Source organism: Notechis scutatus, chromosome 4, assembly GCF_049901735.1.
Source record: "Notechis scutatus isolate UNSWTSFEM ecotype Mainland chromosome 4, rNotScu1.2, whole genome shotgun sequence".
Lineage (NCBI taxonomy): Eukaryota > Metazoa > Chordata > Lepidosauria > Squamata > Elapidae > Notechis > Notechis scutatus.
In genome coordinates, this window is record NC_142012.1 from 153,173,523 (window position 1) to 153,196,335 (window position 22,813).

Genomic DNA, 22,813 nt, shown 5'->3' on the forward strand with positions numbered 1-22,813 from the left:
GTATTCCATAATCAGTGAGTGTACTGAGTTACATCTTAGTCTGAAATGTTTTGGCTGCTGGCTGATGATGAATTAATTTGATAGAGCTGATTTTAACATACTTCATGGATTTTCCCCTTCAGTAGGTGAAGTGATTTCTTTAACAGTATTTGCTATGTTAGACAGATATTTGTCCCTTGTCTTATAGTCTAGACAGATGTGATTTACACATTGTCGCCTAGCTGATAAATTGTTCTGGGACTAAAGCTTATTCCCAGTGCTTGAAAAATCTACGGACTAATCTTTGCTGGTAGCTTTCCATGATTTAATGTGTTCACAAGAGATAGACCACAAGGTAAGGAAAAGAAGATAAGCAGCAGAGGTGACTTTTAATTGTTTGACTAGGATAGTAACTTTAACTCCAAACATCCTTTAAAAGGCCAGGAAACGTGGTATTTTATTAGAAATTGATTTATTACTTTGATAACTAGGTACGAGCTGTCAGTATTTTCAAGTGATGTATTGTTTCACCAAGCCAGCCAACATACTTTTTTTTAAAAAAAAAAAGTAATGAGTCCAGCTATCATATTTGTGGTCTTACACATGCGCTACATATCTTCAAGATTCATGCCTGCCAGCTATGTGCAATGACAATCTGTCACCCAGTATGATGACAATCTGTTACTCAATATTCTATACTGCTAATTAGAGTTTGTCTTTCATGAGGCAACTGGACTTTCTGGTCTTTTTTTGGAAGATATTTTGCCTCCCATCCAAGAAGCTCCTTCAGCTCTAACTGGGTTGTGGGGAATGGAAGGATTTATATTCCTTGCAGACAGGTGGTAATTTGCATCCTTTTAGAGCAGGGGTGTCAAACTTATGGCGCCACAGTGGCGTCATGTGACATATCGGGACTTTTTTCCCCCTTCACTAAACAGAGCATAGTGTGGCCAGCGCATGATGCATCTACCCCACAGGCTGGGGGTTTGTCAGCCCTGTTTTAGAGGGTCATTGAAGCACCTGGAGGTTTATCTCTGTCCTCAGGGTCACCTGAGTAGTGTTCCTGGTTCCTGCAGTCTGCAATTCTTTTTCCAGAAATACATTCCTACAACCAAACCAGTGGTGGGATTCAAATTTTTTTACTACCAGTTCTGTGGGCATAGCTTGGTGTGGGCATGGCAGGGAAGGATACTGTAAAATCAGAGGTGGTATTTTCTGGTTCTCCGAACTATTCAAAATTTCTGCTACCGGTTCTCCAGAACTGGTTAGAACCTGCTGAATACCACCCCTGAACCAAACCATTCGAAGGGTGTTCATCCCAAATTGCATAGCTAAAAGGCAACATCTTAAAAAAAAGAAAAAAGACAAAGTCCAGTTGCCTCCTGAAAAGGCATCTTTGGGACAACCATGACCTAGATGACAGTCTTTATTGGAAATAGGAAGTCTGGATACTCCAAACATCACTATTTTGCTAAAGTCAGTGCTTTAAACTAATGCCTCAGGGATTAAAATCTCTTAAGATTTTAAGGTATCTGTGAACTTGAAAGAAAAATCAACTTTATTTTCACATTTATTAAATATTATTAAATATTATTTCCCCGTTGACTTTGCTTGTCAGAAGGTCGCAAAATCTGATCACATGACCCTGGGACACTGCAGCCGTCATAAATAGGAGCCAGTTGCCAAGCATCCAAATTCTGATCATGGGACCAGTAGAATGCTGCAATGGCCAAAAGTGTGAAAAATGCTCATCAGTCACTTTTTTTAAACGCTGTTATAACTTTGAATCACCACTAAATAAATGGTTATAAGTTGAAGGTTACCTGTAACTGGATTTGAGCAAATTTTGAGTCCCCTATGTTTTGTCTGGCCCTTGATGCATGTGATAGAATAATTAAGAGCTTCTGCTCTGAAGCATTTGTGCATTTTATTACTATATATTGGCAAACTTTGTGATTCTGCTCATCCCACTGATTGCTTGCTTGTGCACGGGTCACATAAAAATTCACACTTGGAGACTGAATTTATCAGCACATTGAAAGCTGCTTAATGTCATAGGCTACCACTGCTGGTTAAATAATTTGTGGTGGAGGGTTACTTCTTATTCATCACATTACAGCTGCCTTATTATCAAGACCTAAGAGACTTCAGTTTTCATTTAAAAATCCACATTCAGATCACTTGTGTTTAACTGCCTTTCCAGGTATCCACGCACACCCTAGATGATTTTTTGGGTGCATTTTCAAACAAATCAGTTGTGATGTGCATCGTAATACTGGCATCAAAATAGGAAAGAAGAACAGATGACCTCAATAAAGGGAAATTAACTTTGTGACTTAGTGTAGAAGCTTGGCTATGCTAAAAAGCATTATCAGTAGTGACTTCATTGGTTATAAACAATCAGTATGTAGCAAGAGGCTGATACAGAAGATCTTGGGACCCAGTCTTCTGGAAGGCCATAAAGAATCTGGTTATTCCCCTTTGGAGCTTGTAGGGTGGGGGAGATAGACTGCATCAGAGTAGAATGAGTAAAGCAGAGCTGTCAAACTTGCGGCCCATGGGCCAGATGCGTCATATGTTGTCCATGCGTATGCCCAGTTTACAAAGGGGAAAAAAGTCCCGATACGTCATGTGACACTGCTGTGACGACATGAGTTTGCGCCCCTGGACTAAGCCATCCGGCTTTGGAAGTTCTTGCATAATGTTGCTGCTGCTACCTCTTAGCATAGGTAGTCATAAAGTCAAGTAAATAAATAGGCATAGTTTAACATGATAGCAGTGTTCCAATATCTAAAGGGGGGCTGTCACAAAGAAGAGGAGGTCAAGCTATTCCTCAAACACCTGAAGGCAGAACTAGAGGAAATTGATGGAAACTCATCAAGGAGAGAAGCAACCTAGAACTAAGGAGAAATTTCCTGACTGTTAGAACAATTAATCTATGGAGCAACTTGCCTCCTGAAGTTGTGGGTGCTCCAAACTCAGTGGTGGTATTCTACTGGTTCGGCCCGGTTCTGCAGAGCCATTAGCAGCAATGAGCAGCAGAGACCGGACCAGTTCTCTCCGCTGCTGTGCTGTTGGGCCCGCCCGCCCGGGATCTAATACTCAACTTTATCCTCTGAATTTGAAATGCAGCTGCTTTGCGCGGCACAGCAGAGTGCTGTGCGGCAGCTGCTGAAGTGACCGGGAGAGTGCAGGCTTGCAGGAGGAGAGTTGGAACGCCTCTGTGCCACGCCCACCGAACCAGTGGTAAAACTTTTTGAATCCCACCACTGTCCAAACTGGAGGTTTTTAAGAAGAGAATGGATCACCATTTCTCTGAAATGATATAGGGTTTCCTGCATGCGTAGGGAGTTGGACTAGAAGACCTTCCAACTCTATTATTCTGTTAACATGGTCTAAAACTAAGAACTCCTCCTAAACAAATTTCTTAAAGCAACTTAATTAAACTGGATGTTACTTAGATTATTTAAAGTAGGTCATGTAGAAAATTCCATATTCTATATTATATTTAACTATTAAAATGGTGTTTTTTTGTATTTTGTAAACCATCCAGTGCCTAATGAAATGGGCATCCATATCAAATGGAATGGATTTGAAAATTACATCTTGTTTGACTGTTCTACTTGATTTGTGTAGGCTTAGAGCTTTAATTTAAGAACTCTGTAAAAATTAAGTTGATCATGAGCTTAGTTTTAAAACCAACAATTGACAAATGGAACAGGTAGTTGAAAATACTTCCTATGGTTGTGAAGGGTAAATTATCTGCAGTGGGTATTTGTATTCCATATCATAAAATGCTGTTCTTTTTAATGACAAAAAAAAATACTGACAAAAAACATGAAAGAAATCCATAGGCTTCCTTAACTGAATTTTATACTGAAAAAACTGAAGAATATAAGTTAGATATAATAGGACAGCATAAATTTCAACATTTAAATATAACACTGGGAGGTATTCAAATGTTCATGTAAAAAAAAACCTTCGAGATAAAGATGAGGAGTTAGGCATTTTTTGTTTTGTTTATATAAGTTTAAACAATATAATAAGGATTACTTAAATTCAACAAATGTGATAGAGATTACTAATATTGTTATGATGAATTGGATTAATATGAATGGTGCCCCAGAACTAATTCTGTTCACACATAATATGGATGTATATTGAAAAAATAATAATAATAAATATATTTTTTAAAACTTCAGGAAAAGAAGAAACCTGCAAAAAGGCATTCATGGACCATGTTGGGTGGGGAATGATGGGAGTTTTGGCCCAAGAAATGTAGAGCCTTATTTGGTTAAGAAAGGCTGGACTAGAGTAACATTGAAAATGACATCAGGCAGTGTTAATGATAAACTATTTCTAGATGTTTCCTGCAGAGTACTCAAAGTATTAAATAATATAAATGAATAAGTTAATGACCATATTAAAATGACATATGAGCAAGCAAATATTGTGATCTGTTCCAAATAGCAAAAAAAAAACAAAAAACCCCACCTTCGTTTCAGTATTTTTTTTTTAAAGAGTTGGGAATTTAAAATGAGAGGGTGATTAATCAGACAGAACTTCCTGAAATAAGACATGACTTCATTCTGGAGAGAGAGAGAAAATAAAGGAAGATAGTCATAGGATATATGACCACTTCCATCATAGTGGAATTGTGATTATTTCTGGAAAGTGATGCAAACTTGAAGGACATGGTTGTGCTGCTGGATTTAAATCTGTTCACTCAATAAGGCAAAGTAATTAGTGTGCCAGCTAATAAGTCACAGAAATAATTGGCTTCTTGTTTTGTTTCTTTAGTATTTAGAACCCAATAGCTTTTCATATATTATAATATCATTCATTCTTTTCAAGTAGGCCAGATGTGAACTGACTATGGTACGAAATTGCCATAGTGAAGAGAGTTAGAACAATTAATCAGTGGAACAATTTGTCTCCAGATGTTAGAAATCCTCCAACACTGGACGTTTTTAAGAGGAGATTGGATAACCATTTATCTGAAATGGTATACGGTTTCCTGCCTAAGCAGGGGGTTGGACTAGAAGATCATGTGAGGGACAAATTGATACCTGCTTGGGCACCACTACGAATAAATGAATCCTCATGGATCAGTGACTTTGGGTGAAAGCATCAGTTCTTAGATTAAGAAAAGAAGAGTTATTTCCTACACCATTCTATAGGCTTCTGGGAGGAATTTGGATAGATTCAGATTGTATTGGCCAGCTATAGATTTCAAAATTGTCTTCTATGTATAAATGATACGATATTTCATTGTAATAATCTCCAACATGTTAGACTACTGGGAATATTTGGAATTTTAGGGATATGCCCTTGTTGTTAAATAATCTCCCATGGTGTAGTAGCCATTCATAAAATACCCTTATATCAGGAGGCAAACTTAATTCAGGTAGTCCTTGACTTACAACAACAGTGGAACAAATTGGTTTGGAAGGTGACAGATTCTCTTCCCTGGAGGTATTTAAACAGAGGCAGGATAGTCATCTGTTGAGAATACCATAATGTCTGCCCGGCGAATTCTGGGAATTGAAGTCCACCCAACTTAAAGAAACTGAGGCTAAAACAAGTCTCTTGCAAAGGGAATTTGAATGTAAAAGCAGTCGGCACCTGCTTTGAACTAAAAGTAGAAAACCCCTGAGATATCGGAACACTGCTATCATGTCACGTCTAGTCCTTCTAGAGTAGAGGTGTTAAACTCAAGGCCCCCAAAGCCATCTTGGAAACAGCAAAGGACTGGCTGGTGGTTTCTCTGGCAGTGAAAATGGAAGTTGGGAGGGCCATGTGAGGTCCTCCCAAACTCCATTTTCAGCTGCAACGGCCTCCAATCCTCTGCCAGTGAAAACAGAGCTCAAGAGGGCTGCGCACGGCCCTCCCTAGCTCCATTTTCACTGGCAGAGTGCTCAGGCCACCACAGGCACCCCAAAACGAGTGACGTTGAGCTGGCCGTGCCACCACCCCCACCCCAAGGTCAAATACAACCCTGGTGCGACCCACAATGAAATTGAGTTTGACACCCCTGTTCTAGAGGAACTAATTGGCCTATTCTCTTCTAAGCAAAGTCTCCATCTAATAGATTTTCCTCTAGATGTTTTGGGAGTACAATTCCCAGAAATGAACTCTAGGAATTAGGATCCCAAGATCACTGGAGGTTACCAGTTTGAAGAAGTTTACTTTTAAGCTACTCTGTGGTTTTTATTTCCCATTTTATCTAGATTTATATTTTTTTTTAGTTCAGGGTTCTAATCCCTATGTTAGATGCATTTTACTATATTTACATTTGATCCTCCAGAAAGTATCTTTTCACATCCAGGGCTGGAGCTTTGAGTGGAAACTTTTAAGTCTCTTGCTTATATAACCACATTCTTTGGTTAATCTGAAGTGCTGAGGTAATGAGTTTTATGATGTTCCTGAGATATTTCTTCACATATGTAAAATTGAATGCGACTGGGAGCCTTCATTCAACAGTCATAAAGAAAAAGCTTTATCTAGATGCCGATGCCAAACACTGCATCTATACGAGTGGCAATTTCATTTGTTTTTAACTCTTGCATTTTTCAGAGAGTAGTTTCAAATATTTCAAAACTAAGCTGGAGCTATTTCTTTTACGCCAGGAGAGCATTCACATTATGTGGTTTACTATGTTATTTATACAACTTAAATGAGGCATGCAGATCTTTATGAATGTTTATGCACATGGCTGGATCTCTATGTAGGATCAAGAGTTAGTATACCATAAATAGCAACAGGACCAAATTTTGAATTTGAAATCTCTAGCTTGTATCTTATAAACTGTGAACTGACTGAGTTTTCTTGTATCAATTGTTCTGTCTTTCAGAGTGCTTCCGACTCTGTAACCCAATGAACACCACTTTTCTGCATCAGTAATAATTCCTTTGTGTTCTTATAAACATACACTTATGTCATCAGTGACAGTAACTGGCTATCTTGTTTTATGTCAGTCTTTCTCAATTGCCTTCTTTTCCCCAAACTTCAAGGTCTTCTCCAATGGTTTTCCATTATGTGTGTAAAATACCAAAGTTTTAATTTCATTAATGATGCTTCTATTGAGCGATCTGCTTTTATGTCATTTAGGACAGATTTATTTATTTAGACTATTTATATAGCTAACCAAGATAACTTTAGACAGTGTAGGGAGGTTTGTTCTTCCACTCCAAGGTTCCTCAACAATCTTCTCTAGTAATGTACTACAATTAGGAGAAGTCCATTTTTCATTGTTCAGTTTTGCTGATTACCTAGAGAGACATTACACTTGGAATAAATATTACTTTGACATGTACTGAAGTTGTCAGGATTCTGTCTCTGCAGTTTAATATTTTTTTCTAGATCAGAGATCTCCAAACTTGGCATCTTTAAGGCTTGTGAACTTCAGCTCCTCAATCAACCATGCTGGCTAGGGAATTCTGTGAGTTGACGTCCACAAGTCTTAAATTTGGAGACCTCTGGTCTAGATCTACAATAGTGAAATAGTGGACATCCATTTACTTCATGGCTATGAAAACCATTCCTGTGACTTTTTGTGATTATAGAAAATGAAGTTTTGATATAATGTCACCTTCCTGTCTGCTTACTTCCCACAATGTCATTATCTGTTGACATGATCTGTTCTTTGAGCTTCAGCAAGAGTTCCCTTAAGTCTTCTTCTCTAGCTCTCATCAAACAGATACCTTCAGCATATCTCTGAAGGGTCATAATTCTGATATATTGAACCATTCATATATTTAAGTTGTTATATGCTTCTTTGAATGTCAGTCATTACATCCGAATAGATTCCTGTGAATGTAATTCTCCAGAATTATTTCTTAGTATGTAGTAACACTTAAGGTTTTTATTACCATTGTAAAGCATCAGTCAACAACAGAGGCTTTCTGGTGCAATTTAGATTTTGAGATATATACTAACAAAAGTGACTACTGTTGGACGAAGACTTATTAGTCATGAAAGTCAGTGGGATTTTTTCAGCCTCATGTTGTTAATCCAAATGTAAACCAGGATGTACCATGTTTGATACTCAAGCTTTGTGAATCGGATCTGGGTAAACCAAATAGCTCAAAGTTGACATAGGTGTTCAATTGTAACTATGAGCATTGGAAAGCTTATTGCACACACAACAGAAACATTCTTTAGACTTGCGGGCCAGCGCGCTGTGCAACAAGTTCACATGGTACAATTAGATTGTGTGTTTGTTAGTAGGATTCACTGGGTTCGGGACTTCTGTCTTTACTGTGAGTTGTGTTGGGGGGATACACAAAGGGAGGCTCAGCCAATCTCATTGTACACATGTTGTACTCTGATAATAAAGGTTGATTGATAGATGTACCTGGAGAGATATGGCTGCTGTTTGTGTATTAGTTTATTTCACATTAATTTAGAAATAGTTCTGCATACTCAATAATTTTCATCTAGGTCAGGGAGTCTAACTCAAGGCCTGGGAGCCAGATTCGGCCCACGCGGTGCTTAGATCTAGCTCATGGGGCTGCCCTGGAAACAGCAAAGGACCAGCCCACAGTGGTCCATTTTCGCTGGCTGAGGGTTGCAGGAAGCAGTCACAGCTGGAAACAGAGCTCGAGAGCCCATTTTTACTGGCAGAGTGCTCGGGCCACTGCAGGCGCCCCAATGTGAATGACGTTGAGCTGGCCATACCCCCTGGCCACGCCCCCCAGAGGTCAAACACAACCCTGATGTGTCCCTCAGTGAAATCAAGTTTGACACTCCTGATCTAGGTATGTGAGAAGGAAAGTATTGTTTGCACAAGGTTAACAAGATTATACAAAATGAAGCCAGTGCACTGGAACTAGTAGTTGCTTCAATATCAACAATACCATTACAAGGATAGAGGCAGTTTGTTTGTCATTTGTTAGTATTTATAATCTACCCCAAAAGGTATTCTAGTATGCAGTGAATGCAAAACCACTCAAGATAGCTTCTCACAACCAGAGAAATATGCATAAAATGTGACTTCTACATAACCCCCCAAATAACTAAATCAAATTATTATGGAAATTTTCAGCTCACTGCACTACATGAGCATTAAATGTGTCTCAGTTGTTTAATTTTCTTTTTTTCCCTGTCCCACAGGACCTGCAGAAGTACCCATGATGTCCCCCAATGGATCTATTCCTCCCATACATGTGCCTCCAGGTTATATATCACAGGTATGCTTCCTTCAGCAGGAGAATGTAGCATGGCTGGGTTGTGTGTTCTCCACCAAATCTATAATGGCATTTCTGCAATTTCTCTCCTTTTCATTTCAAAGAAAAACACACAAATGTCAATCTTTCAAGGCTGGCTTCAAAGGCATGATGTGAGTGTATGTAGACACTAGTTAAATCTAAAAAAACAATAGATTTCATTCCCAGCAGTAACTCTTTGCTCTATATTTAATTACTATGAGCTGTAGGGGAAGAATTCTTACTCACTGTGACATAGTAGTTCATTGCCATAAGGGAGATAATTTTGACACTGGTTTATAAGCCAGGCGTTTCTAGTAAATCTATTTTGGCTACTTTTATTGTGACAGTTTCTATTTTTTTACTTTGTCAGTTGAAATGTTGATTATGTCATCTCTTGGGTTGAGTATCAACTCCTTTTCCCCCCTCAACTTAATGTATTTCCATTGCAAAAACAGATAAGGGTTTCAATTACTGTTTGCCTTGGTTGAATAATCAAATACATTCTGTGACTGATTTCCACACATTTCAGCATATAGATCAGAAGGAGCTGAAATATTTTCTTAATAGTATTGCTAGTTTCCAGCAACTAACCAGGTATTTGTTAATCTGAGAAGACATCCAGAGCTCTGTCTATCTTAAAAAGACTGTCCCATTTCCATCTGGTAGAACCTGTCAACGTATTTTCTTTTAAGTGCTCCAGGATGAGATAGTTATGATCCTTTTGCTGATGGCTGAACTTGTAAAGGAATGCAGAACTGACCTTGGGGATAGGAAAGGAATGGAAGAGCCATTAAGGAGGGACTTGCAGAACAGATTCTGAGAAAGAATATGAAAAAGAAATTCAAAGCTAACTCACCTTGATTTTTATTTCATTTTATTTTATTTTTGGTATATTGTGGAACAGGGAGCAATTTAGTCAGGCTTTCAAAATTCTGATACTCTACCTTACTGCAATAAGGTGGATTCCTAGAATCCTTGCCATGTCTTTCTCTTGATCTAGCCTACTTCATAACTCTGTTATGTATTATAGTATTCCCATATTTGACATTCATTTTTGATAACATGTTTTAAAGTATGCTTTGTTAGGGCATTTATTTATTTAATCAATCAAACTTTATAGAGTTTTCCAATCAGCACTGACTCAAGGTGATGTACATGATTGAAGACAATGCACACTAATAAAGAAGAGGTAAAAATATAGCAAAAACATATAGCACCAGAGGCAACTTCAGAGAGCATCAAACAGTCAGAGATCATCAAGATGGGCACAAAATCCTTTGATTTAATGCTTAGGAGGAAAAAAAGGGTTTTTAGAAAGGCAAAGAGAATGCAGTTGATCTGAATTTGAAGGGGTGGATGTTGTTTCATTCTATGCCTCCTGTGGACCCACAAGATGACATTATTTAAGTCAGGGGTCCCCAGGTAGAAGTAAGAAAAAGAGGAAAGTCCTTCAAATGACCTGGCTATGTACCATGAAGGGCTTTATAGCAGTGGTGAGATTCAAAAACTATCACCACTGGTTCAGTGGGCGTGGCTTGGTGGGCGCGCTTTGCATGCATGCACACACTTTGCGTGCATGCATGTGCCAAACACGCACTTTGCACAGGCACGCACTTTGCACAGGCGCAGAGGCATTTGTGTAGGCGCAGAGGCGTTCCAACTCACTTCCTGCAAGCCTGAACTTTCCCGGTTGCTTCAGCAGCTGCCGCGGAAAGCAGCTGTGCTTCAAAAGCAGAGGATAAAGGTGAGTATGGGAGCCTGGGCGGGCGGGTGGACCCAACAGCAGAGAGAACTGGTTCAGTCTCTGCTGCTCATCGCCGCTACCGGCTTGGCAGAACCAGGCAGAACCGGTAGCATACCACCACTGCTTTATAGATAGTAACCAGCATCTTGAATTTATTTATTTATCAAATGTGTATGACTGCCTAACTCACAAAAAGCGACTTTGTACTGTAAGGATATAAATCAATAACTTATGAAAACTGTAATTATTGAAAAGGTTGTCAAGATCTGAACAAGATCTGAACTGGAGTAAAATTATTTAAGAATGAAGTTAAATCAAGTCAAAGTTGACTTCTGGTATCTTCACGAACATGTCCGTAAGGTTTTCTTGGTCAATAGATGGGAGTCGGTTTACCATTACGTTCCTCTAGGAAGCATTTTTTTTCCCGATGTCCAAATTTAGTCACTGATTGTGGGATTTCTGATAGTGTCCCATCCAACCATATCTGAGTATGCGTAACCTTTCAATATCAATCAAGATTGGTTCAATGCTGCAATTGCGCTACATTAGAAGTGTCTAATTAAAAGAAAGAAATAGCACAGGATGGGGAGGATTCGAGAGTAGCTATCACTCAGTAGGTTCAACTCTGGGCCAGATAGGCGAAAACATCTGATCTTGTATAAAGCTGCTTCTTTTGCAGTTGTGTGGTTTAATAGCTCCAGTTTGCCTGGGAATCAATTGCTTATCGTTGTTCTCAAGTCCCATGCGAAGCAAGTTTTGTGAAAACTCTTTTTTTTTCTTTATTTAAATAAAACAGCTGGTTGCATAGTAAAAAGAAAAGCCTATATATTATCTCCCCCCTCTCTTGAATCAAAATCTATTTCTCACCATGTGGTAAATGAATGTTCTGCTTTGCAAATAACTTCATACCAAACAACAGCTTGAAGCACATAGTAGTCACTTGGTTAAGTTCCCTGTTGTTGTTTGTTGATGGTGATGTTAAAATAGCTGTATTTCCCTTGTTTGCTCTTGCCTAGCTTCAGTGATATAGGTAATTAATGGGATTATTGAGTGATTCTTTAATTTGCCTCATGTTTGTTTTGGCCCAGGGAAGATACGAATGTAAAGGAAATAAGAACATTCCAATTTGAAGAAAAACATATTTTGACTTCAATTTGCTCAGTCCTCAAAAGCTTATGTCTCAAATATTGAGCTGAAAATGGATATCCCCATGGAGAAATAACCTGTTAAACAAAACCCATTAACTTCTTTTTTTCCATTTTATTATGCCAGTTTTCAGACTGTAATGGAATATGCTTGCACATTGTCTCGGCTGTCCATTGATTGCAAATCCAGTTTAAAAGGTTGCATTTATTATATATATGCTTTATAAAAATGATCAGCAGAAAAAGAGGTTATCACTTGGTGTGGAACATGCAGGAGGACTTGATTAGTTATTCATCTGTTTGTTTGCCAGCGTGTTTAATAATATACTGGGCCAGGTAGAAATCTACCAGTTGCATACATAAAACTTGCTAAGTTTTGGGATGTGTTAACTGTTGTTACTTTTTTGTGACTTGCATTCTAGAAAGCCACTGTTTTTGGACAGTTTATAGTATGATGTATTATCCAGATGCAGAAAATAGGTTAATGCAAAACCATGCTGAGCTCATTGTTGAATGCAACCCATGTGTCCTTTGTGAGTTGCTGCAGTCCAGTGTGCTATTCTGACTAGAATAGAATAGAATTGGAGGTGGCTCTTCGCCCAGGAATTTGAGATAGAACCTTGACCATATCAATTGACCAGCCTGAGGTCAAAAGATGCAGTATAAACAATACACTGCTCAAACTGGTAAATGATCCATCCCAGCAGTTTAGGGTAGGTGTTGAAGGAGGGGAGAGGATTGTGCCCTTTGTCACCCCCCAAAAGATTCTAGGAAACAACTTCTCCCTCTCATCCTTTACCAATGAAAACCATCCTCATAGTGAGGAAGAGAATCCTTTTCCTTAGTGGACACTCCAAGATGCAATCTCTTCCCTCCAGACTTGGCCCAGAAGACTGAGAGTAAGGAGCAGAAGGAGCCGTGGTGGTACAGTGGTTAGAATGCAGTATTGTAGGCTATTTCTGACTACCAGCTGCCTGCAGTTGGCAGTTGGATTGTCACTGGCTCAAGGTTGACTCAGCCTTCCATCCTTCTGAGGTGGGTAAAATGAGGAGCCAGATTGTTGGGGGCAATAGGCTGACTCTGTAAACTGCTTAGAGAGGGCTGTAAAGCACTGTGAAGCAGTATATAAGTCTAAGTGCTATTGATATTGTTGAAAATTTTATGTTATTAAACACTACAGGTAGATAGACTTACAACAAACTGAAACATTCCCCAAAATTATTCACACGATAACCTCAAGACATTTGGATTTAAGTAAGGAGTAGGTTGACCCAGGGTCTAATCCATCAGCCATGAAATCCTATTGGGTGTCTTTGCACCAGAAAATCTCTCTTGACCCAACTGGCTCACAGCATAATGGAAACTAGGCACATACATATGCTTGCTTGAGTTCTAGAACAAAAGGATGGATGCAAATTTGATAATGGCATCCATGCATATTTACACCTCTACTATTTGTCTTTCCACCATCTGGCTAGACTCCATAAGGATCTCTCCTGTCTCCAATTCACAAAAAAACTTAAAGAAAAGCAACAATAACACTGTCCCCATTGATATATTTGCCCTTTTTCATTTGCTTGCCTCCATGTCAAATCCCAGTGATGCTACGTGACTTGTTGGCTCTTTAGTGTGTCCTAGCAGCCCAGGCATGAACAAAAGAGGAAGGGGGACTTTCCTAAAAAATATTGCTTACAGTGGAAAATAATAGAAGATGATTCCTTCTCTGGCTTTAGACATACTTCCTCCCTTTTCTATGTAGCCAAGGAATGAAAGATCCATCTTTTCCTCGCTGACACTATCTCTTTGCTATTTCACCCTGGGGAATTAGTGACAGAACATGGAGCAAGGCCCTTTAGAAGCATGAGCATTTGATAGGCTGGAAAGATTGTTTACAAATGCTGCCTTAATAAATAGTTGAGTCTTGTGTGCCTTGTTGGCAGGCTAACAGGCTGGAGCTGAGCAATGGGTTCCTCACAATTGACTTGGCAAAGCTTGACTGGATTGAAGGACTCAGACCTTTGGCATGGCACTAGACAACTCGTTAGAGCTGTCAAAGAATGGCACCTCAAATTGCAAAACTGTGTCTTGACGTGTGAAATAACTATGCGTTTGAAAAGGAGAACTGACCTAGAATTTAACTCAATGTGGAAACCATGTTTGGATTATGTTTCCATGCATGAGTTTTTGATTTGAAGGGTTTTTTTAAAAAACAAGAACCATAAAGTCTTCATATTTAAGTCTTCTGTGATCTATTAAGTAAGTACAAAACTTTTTTGCCAAGATAGAAATTACCATATACTGTATAGTTTGCTTCACATTTTTGTTATCAATAGATTTTTATTGTTTTCCACCAGTACAAATCTTAATTAATTTTTCAACAGCTTCCCATTTTTTATATGGTGTTGTTTCTTGTACACTAATTTAATTTTAATCATGACCTGAAATTTTAAAATGATAAAATTATAAGCCAATTTTAAGCAAAAGAAAATTTAAAATGACAATTGAATTGAATACAGCGCTATTGAAAATTCTTATCAAAACTTTGTAGGGTTTTTCTTTTCTGGTTTCACGATGTTTATAAATTTCTGCTGTATTTGGTATTTTTAATCTCAGTTTTATTTTTATTTTCTTGTTTGTCATTTTTTTATTTAAATTTTTTTAATTTTTTTAAAAAAACCTTTATAACAAATTATGATGGAATCACTAAAATAATTGATTGGCACCTGTCATCTTACACTGTTTGGCCTTGAACTGGATGACTTGTTCACATTACTGGCATCTCTGCACTGGAAAATTCTCAAGTCAACTCTCACATTTTATTTTATTTATTATTAAATTTACTTGCCGTCCGTCTGGTTTTGAAATGACTCTGTGGGTGGGTTATGGCATAAAAACATTAGAATCAATAAATATTCCTAGCCCAATGAAATGACAATACCTTCAAAGTAAAATCATGGTCACAAGATAGGGAAGTGGGGGGTGGGTAGGGAGGGGAAGATGGTGGGGTGGTATGAGTTCCCTCCAGGCCAGTTACGATAGAAATGGGGGTAAAGGACAGAAGAGCTGGAGAGCAATAGCAATAGCACTTAGACTTATATACCACTTCACAGTGCTTTACAGCCCTCTCTAAGCGGTTTACATAGTCTGCATGTTGCCCCCAACAATCTGGGCCCTCATTTTACCAACCTTGGAGGGATGGAAGGCTGAGTCAACCTTGAGCCTGGTGAGAATCGAACTGCTTGAACTGCTGGCAGAATTAGCCTGCAGCTCTGCCTTCTAACCACTGCACCACCACGGCTCTCAGAAAGAAACTCTGGCTGACATAAAATCTATGAGAGACATCTAAATCTCACTTCAGTGGATAATCCAGATCTTGCTTGACACAATCAGGCACAGATGATGAGGCAGGCACAAATGTGTGTATCTTAGCTGATAAACAAATTTGCTTGAAGACGAATCACTTGGATGAGCTGCATCTTGGGAAAACCAAGCTTTTGCAAAGACACCCATCCCTTCTCTTCCTTTAGCATGGATAGTGCTATAATATAGGGCACCTTCATTGTTATCTATTTTGTTGTCTACATCAGTTTGCATTGGACAAAAAAAACCATTGCTTGGTTATAAAGCATGCTTTATATGTCAGTAATTCTCTGTTCCTAATTTAGAGATGTTGGCGCTAAAAATATCCTGGTGTGGGACTCCAGACTGCACCTGCCAATCGGTGTGATCACTACCAGGCTTTTGGGGGCAATATCTGATTTATGGCATATTTGGAAACTAGCTCTATACAGTGCTTTGCTATGAAACTATGTGATTGGGTTTAATTTTGGGGGAGGAAAATAAGGGGGGGAAATTTTGTCTCTGCCTACCAGCATCCATCGGTATTTATCTGGCTAGTATTCTGTCAGTGTGAGAGAGTTGAGGGCTGTTTGGTAACTGAAGCAGTATTTGCTGTGTCAGCGAAAGGAAACAGCAAGGAGCCTGGGTATAGCTTAGCTCAACAATTCTGTAGTAAAGTTGCTTGGTGCTGTGAAAGTAAAACTGAAACTGAAACTCCTCTCCTCTGCTTGTGTTTTGCATTTGGAACAGATTTCTTTTTGGGGGGATGGGGGGGTAGAATGCCTTAGCATCAGAGCATGTTAATAATAATATATGAAATACTAATGCTCTGATGGTCATTTTGAAAAATCCTTTCTTAGCGAGCACCTAGAAGCCAAGAGAAACATACATGCCAAATTTTAAGTTTGTAGGCTTTACGGTTCTGGAGATTTCGTGATGATGCATGAGTGGTATTTCGCTTTTATATGTATAGATTTAGCAAGCAGTTTCATAAGGCTAATACAATGCTACTAATGACTAATGCATTCAGTCTGCCATCATGGGATAGATTCTAAACTTCATACCCCACAAATATACCTGGTCTCATTTTTTTTAATGTTTGCTGTTTCTCCACTCACATCTTCCTATAGCATTTTATCTGAAGAAGAGTTCTGCAGAATTTAAAAGTTTGCATATCTTTGGTGTCAGGTTGATTGACCTTCATATGGTTGTTGCCTCACATGTCCTTTGTATTTTATGACATATGGATGAATGTCAAGTTTGTATTCATGCAGGACAGCAAACGGGAGGCCGTTCTTATCATTGCGGAACAAAATCAATTTTATTAGGACTAACTGAAATGTCACAAAAGAAGACAGTTTATTGATACAGATGATTGACTGAGTATTGCTAATGTACTTACAAATTAACCTATGGAGTGGTTAATATGTAATAAATATTTGCCAATCATCTCCATTCAGTCTTAAAAAGAACAGCACTTCATCAATTGCTTCCAAGGTATCCCTTACTTTAGCCAAAATATTGTATGTTGTTCAGATAGCCAACGTTTTGTAAATCTCACTTCAAACTTCTGTCAAAGGTGGATTACCATTGCTTTCCTTATTCATGCACAGCAGCTTGGGGAACAGATAATATAATTAAAGCACAATATTTAATAAGTCTTAAAAGTACCTACTAAATTCATATTTACAGTAAGAAATCTGCTCTAAGTGTATAATAATTGGGATAATTGGAATAGGATTAGAAATAATGAGATATGGGAAGATCTATCAGTTGAGTAATAATTAAAAGGCTGACTATTTTTCTGAACTGCCTGACGTTTCCATGCATTCCCCACCCCCACCTTTTGGCTCAACCCTATTTCTAACATAGTCCAAATCTCCTGAGATAAATAATGGAGTCAACTTTTATAATTTATAGGCTAGAAATATTGGACTGATGGGCCTCTGAAATTAAGCAGAAGATCATCTAAGACTGAAGTAACTGCAGATTCAATCACTTTATGAAGCCTTGGGTAAAAGTCCAAAAGGACAGATTGTATCTATGGCAATAATCAAAGTGAGACCTTTCTTTAATCCAAGGACAATTAATATACTGTTTGACAGAATCTGTTGGCATGCTCCTCTAAAGCTAGAATCTTTGAAGCTACATCATTTTCAGGAGAACAGCTGAACTTGGAAAGCCAAGGACATCTTGGAACTAAGCACTTTCTGGGGTTTAAACCTGATGTAGTGGCAACTGTTCCAACTATAGAATTCAACTGCTGAATTATTTTATTCTTCCCAACATTTTTTAGATAGCAGTCACTACTCTTTTTTTTCTAGGAGCCCAAATTCCTTTATATTCTAGGCTACACAGAACTACCCCCTGAAGATGACTCAGGATGCTCCTTTTGGTCAAGAAAAATAAATAGACCCTCAGTGAGTTTGATTGTCTTCCTCTCATCCCTTTTTCTCTCGTGAACTTTTCAGAACTGGACCTCCAGCTCCACCATCTTAGAGAACAATCTGTGGACAATACAGACATTTAGAAGCAATCCGTGGATGATAGAAACAGATTCTTCTTGCCCTTTAGCTTTTAAAACCAGCAACCCATCCAAATGTATAAAATTTAATAAAATTTGTATGACTGCTCCCCAATCAATGATTTTGAGTGGCTTACAAAAGTATACGAGCCATAAAACAATAACTTTCATCCATCAGCACCAACAATTAATCAGACAAGCCACAAAATGAGCTCCATTCCACTCTGGCCTGTTGGCAAAACCAGGCCTTATGAAGGAGTATCTATCTAATTTCCTCAGGGATGATGTTCCAAAGGGAAGGAGTCACCACTGGGAAGGCCTTTCTTTTGGGTCCTGTCAGATTTACCTCCTTTAGGAGAAGGCATTTGCAAATTCCCTGTCTCCCCACTCTGGTGAGTTAGGTAGATGTGACTAGAAAAAGATGATCAAGATGCTCAGATAACCTGATCCCAAGCCCTGTAGGGCTTTGAAGGTGACAATCAGCACCTTGAATTGTACCCAGAAGCAGATTTGCAGCCAATGCAGCTCCCTCTGGAGAGAGGACACCTATGCACATCTGGGTCTGCATAAAAGCATGCAGGCCACTGCATTTTGAACTAGAATTTTAAAAAACAGGTTAACATCGTTGGAAGGGACCTTGTATAGTCCAACCCCCAGCCCAAGCAGGAGACCCTACACCATTTCTGACAAATGGCAGTCCAATCTCCAGTGATGAAGCTCCCAAAACTGCTGTTCCATTGGTTGATTGTTCTCACTGTCAGAAAATTTCTCCTTATTTCTAGGTTGAATCTCTCCCTGATCAGTTTCTATCCATTATTCCTTGTCTGGCCTTTGGGTGCTTTAGAAAATAGCTTGACCCCTTCCTCTCTGTGGCAGCCTCTCAAATATTGGAAGACTGCTATCATGTCTTCCCTGGTCCTTCTCTTTACTAGACTAGCCAAACCCAGTTCCTGTAACTGTTCTTCATGTGTTTTAGTCTCCAGTCCCCTAATCGTCTTTGTTCTCTTCTCTGCACTTTTTCCAGAGTCTGAACATCTTTTTTATAATGTGGTGACCAAAACTGGATGCAGTATTCTAGGTGTGGTCTTACTTAGGCTTTGTAGAATGGTATTAGTACCTCACTTGATCTTGATTGTATCCCTCTGTTAATGCAATTTAGGATTGCATTGCCTTTTTTGGCTGCCGCTGCACACTGCAACTGCAGTTTGGCTGCAGCTCCACACCAATTGGACCTTTATAGGAAATATACTCCGTACAATGATATAAACCACAAAAGGCACAATGTCTACTTTGGCTGTTGAGTCTTGATTTCCCACACGTCTGATTTCCTTAGTTTTTGAACTCCTTGCCTTTTTTGTCTATCATCAAACTCCACAAATAATATTGAACAAAAGGCCCTTGTTGGTATTCACCCAGTCCTTTACGTTGGCATTTGAATCCGTGCAAAAACAAAATGTGCCCTTTAAAGGGACAAGTAACTTATGTGGACGCCGGTGCTCCTTTGATCTCCATTCAAATTCTCATTGTTAAAGCAATTACAAAATGCCTTGCTATAATTAGGATGGCTGCCTGAATGTCTGCTGTGAGTGAGCTGTTATCATGGAACTTTCTGGCATCGGGACTTTCTTAGATAGAGATGATCTTCCTTACCCTAAAAAAAAAAAAAAAAAGGCTTTTCTGTTTATTGAATGGAAGGAAAGGAATGACACATTGCTGTTATTATTTCAGGCAAAAAAGAATTATGCTAATTTTATTCATCCGGCTGCCTTTCCTTTGCAGGTATTAGAAGACAGCACGGGCGTTCGAAGAGTGGTTGTCACGCCTCAGTCTCCAGAGTGCTATCCTGCTAGCTATCCTTCCGCCATTTCTCCAACACATCACTTACCACCGTACCTCACTCATCATCCTCATTTCATTCATAACTCTCATACAGCTTTCTACCCACCTGTTACCGGGCCTGGAGATATACCACCTCAGTTTTTTCCTCAGCATCATCTTCCGCCTACCATTTATGGAGAGCAAGGTAAACTCGACTGTAAACTTTTCAAATCTAGGGGACATGTTTTGCTGCGCTGCCTTAATGGTTGAAAACAGGACGGGCAACAAGCCACCCTCGACTTAACAGCCACAACCGGGGATCAATATTTTCATTGTTAAGGAAGGCAGGTGTTCAGGGAGTCATGTTGGATTTTTCTGCTCTTTTTTTTTTTCTGTCGCAGTTGTGGAACAACTTGTTGTGGTTTTTAAGTGAATTGTGGAGTTATTAAGCTTCACCCATTGACTTCATTGGTTGGAAGCCAGGTGGGAAGGTCACAAGTGGCAATCATGTGACACACCAGGAGACTGCAATTGGTTGCCAACATTAGTGATGGTTGCAGTGTTCTGGGGTCATGTGGTCACCTTTTGCGACCTTCTGACAAGCAAACTCAACAGGGAAGCCAAGATTCACTCAACAGCCATGTGGCTAACTTAACAACTGCAGTGGTTCCCTTAAGCAACGGTGACTATAAAATGGAGCAAGCCTCATGTAACAAGTGTGTCACTTAGCGACAGAAATATTGGGCTCGCTTGTGGTCATAAGTCGAGGACCACCTGTAACGCAGGTGGCATTTGCATTGGAACCTGAACTGTATCCCCCCTTATCTGGTTTCATTTCAGAAATCATATATGGAATGTCAAGTTACATAACCAGGGAAGATCAATACAACAAACCGCAGCACAAAAAAATCAAAGACAGACAAATTGATCGCCAGAACCGCTTGAACAGCCCTCCAGCCATCTACAAGAGCCATCCAGCATGTACGACAGTCTACAATGGTACCCTCAAGACTCAAAACGGGGCTGCCAATGGGGCAGGAGGCATCGGAGGCATAAGTGGAGCAGGGATGCCAGTCATCAAAAAGGCAGAACGCAGAGCAAGAAGCAGCCCCAAGACCAACGAACAGGATTTGCATGGTAAAGTTAGCTACTTTTGGTTCTCCTTTCTTTTCTTTTTCTTTCTTTCTTTCTTGCATTCCTTCCTTCCTTCCTTCCTTCCTTGCATTTCTTCCTATCATTTCAAATTTCTGGAAACAACTTAGGAGAAAAATACAATAATTATAAGGGACTCACACCATGTAGTAGTAGTAGTAGTAGTAGTAATAGTAGTAATAGTAGTAGTAGTTTATTGTCATTATACCTTGTACAATGAAATTAAATGCCATCTTCAGTGTACATTATACATAAGAACACTATAAAAATAAAACAAAAACACACCTACTTCATATTCTATGCAATTGAATTGAATACTCCCAATATTGCATTAATATTGCACTATACAGTAGAATTCAATATAGTTACTGCTCTGAGATAGAAGCTGTTTTTCAGCCTATTTGTGCAGAAAAGAGGAGTTCTGGGCAAATATATATATATATATATATATATATATATATATATATATATTATGTGTGTGTGTGTGTGTGTGTGTGTGTGTGTGTGTGTGTGTGTGTGTGTATGTATGTATATGTATGTATGTATGTATATATGTATCATGTATGTATGTATGGTATTCAGCTTTGTTTGGGTATTCCCACGTCATTGTAGTTGTGCTTTTAAAGTTGTAGCAACGTTTTGGCAGAATCTTATCTGCCATCATCAGGCTTCTACACAGACGAACACAATACAGAAGCCTGATGATGGCAGATGAGATTCTGCCGAAACGTTGCTACAACTTTAAAAGCACAACTATAATGACGTGGGAAAATACCCGAACAAAGCTGAATACCATCCGATAGATAGATGATAGATAGATAGATAGATAGATAGATAGATAGATAGATAGATAGATAGATAGATAGATAGATAGATAGATAGATCATATATATGTGAGTTTCTTAGAACTTCCAAGTTTTCAAAAGAAAGAAGAATCCATTGTTTGCTTAAGGTCTTTGCTTGAGTTATTTCACATAAAAGCACAAGGCAGGTCTCACCAGCTGTTCTTATATCTTACTCATTTTAGCAAACATTTCTAAGTCAAAACCATGCAGACAGCAGACTTGCTATATTTATTCTTGTTCTTTTAGGCTGCAATTTTATGTTCCCCAACCTGGGACTAACTTCCACGGAATTTCATCTTCTGAGTTGATGTATATTAGACTACACATTGAAAACAGCTCAAAAGTGATTGCTACCATTCTTGCTTCATAACTTAGCTTGTCAGTCAATGTGCTTATTCTAAGTCCTATCACATTCAGTGAGCCTTTTTAAGTAGATATGGAGTGATATTTCAATCAATTCCTAGTTTATGCTAAAAGAAATTAACTGAAAACATACATGTTGGCTTTTTAAATATTAGGCGATGCTCATTTTATAAGTCCAGTAGCCGTCAACATAGAATCACAATGGAACCCAACATTTCCATTGTTCAGTAAGACTGTTCTTAACTGAGGTTTTCCCCATTTTGCAAATTGTCTTGCTGCAATTGTAAAGTTGTTGAATGAATGAATGAATGAATGAATGAATGAATTCTTGATTGGCCAAGTGTGATTAGACAGACAAGAAATTTGTCTTGGTGCATATGGTCTCAGTGTACATAAAAAGAAAAGATAACATTCGTCAAGAATCATAAGGTACAACACTTAATAATAGTCATAGGATACAAATAGGCAATCAAATCATACTAGGAAACAGTTAATATAAATCATAAGGATGCAAGCAACAAAGTTACAGTCATACAGACACAAGTGGGAGGGGATGGGTGATAAGGAGTGATGAGAAGATTAACAATAATAGGAATGGAGACTTAGTAAATAGTTGGACAGTTTGAACGGTTACAGAAATTGGGCATGACTAGTCTAGTGAAGAGAAGGACCAGGGAAGACATGATAGCAGTCTT

At 38.8% G+C, this 22,813-nt stretch overlaps 1 protein-coding gene across 1 annotated transcript in view; it reads left to right on the plus strand.

Annotated features, from left to right (window-relative positions):
* FNDC3B (fibronectin type III domain containing 3B) overlaps positions 1 to 22,813 on the plus strand; it is a 322,478-nt gene that overhangs the window by 174,812 nt on the left and 124,853 nt on the right. Inside the window, exons 4-6 of the mRNA XM_087965339.1 lie at positions 9,094 to 9,170; positions 19,720 to 19,963; positions 20,599 to 20,895. Coding sequence (XP_087821465.1) covers positions 9,094 to 9,170; positions 19,720 to 19,963; positions 20,599 to 20,895 — 618 coding nt within the window. The remainder of the gene's footprint in view (positions 1 to 9,093; positions 9,171 to 19,719; positions 19,964 to 20,598; positions 20,896 to 22,813) is intronic.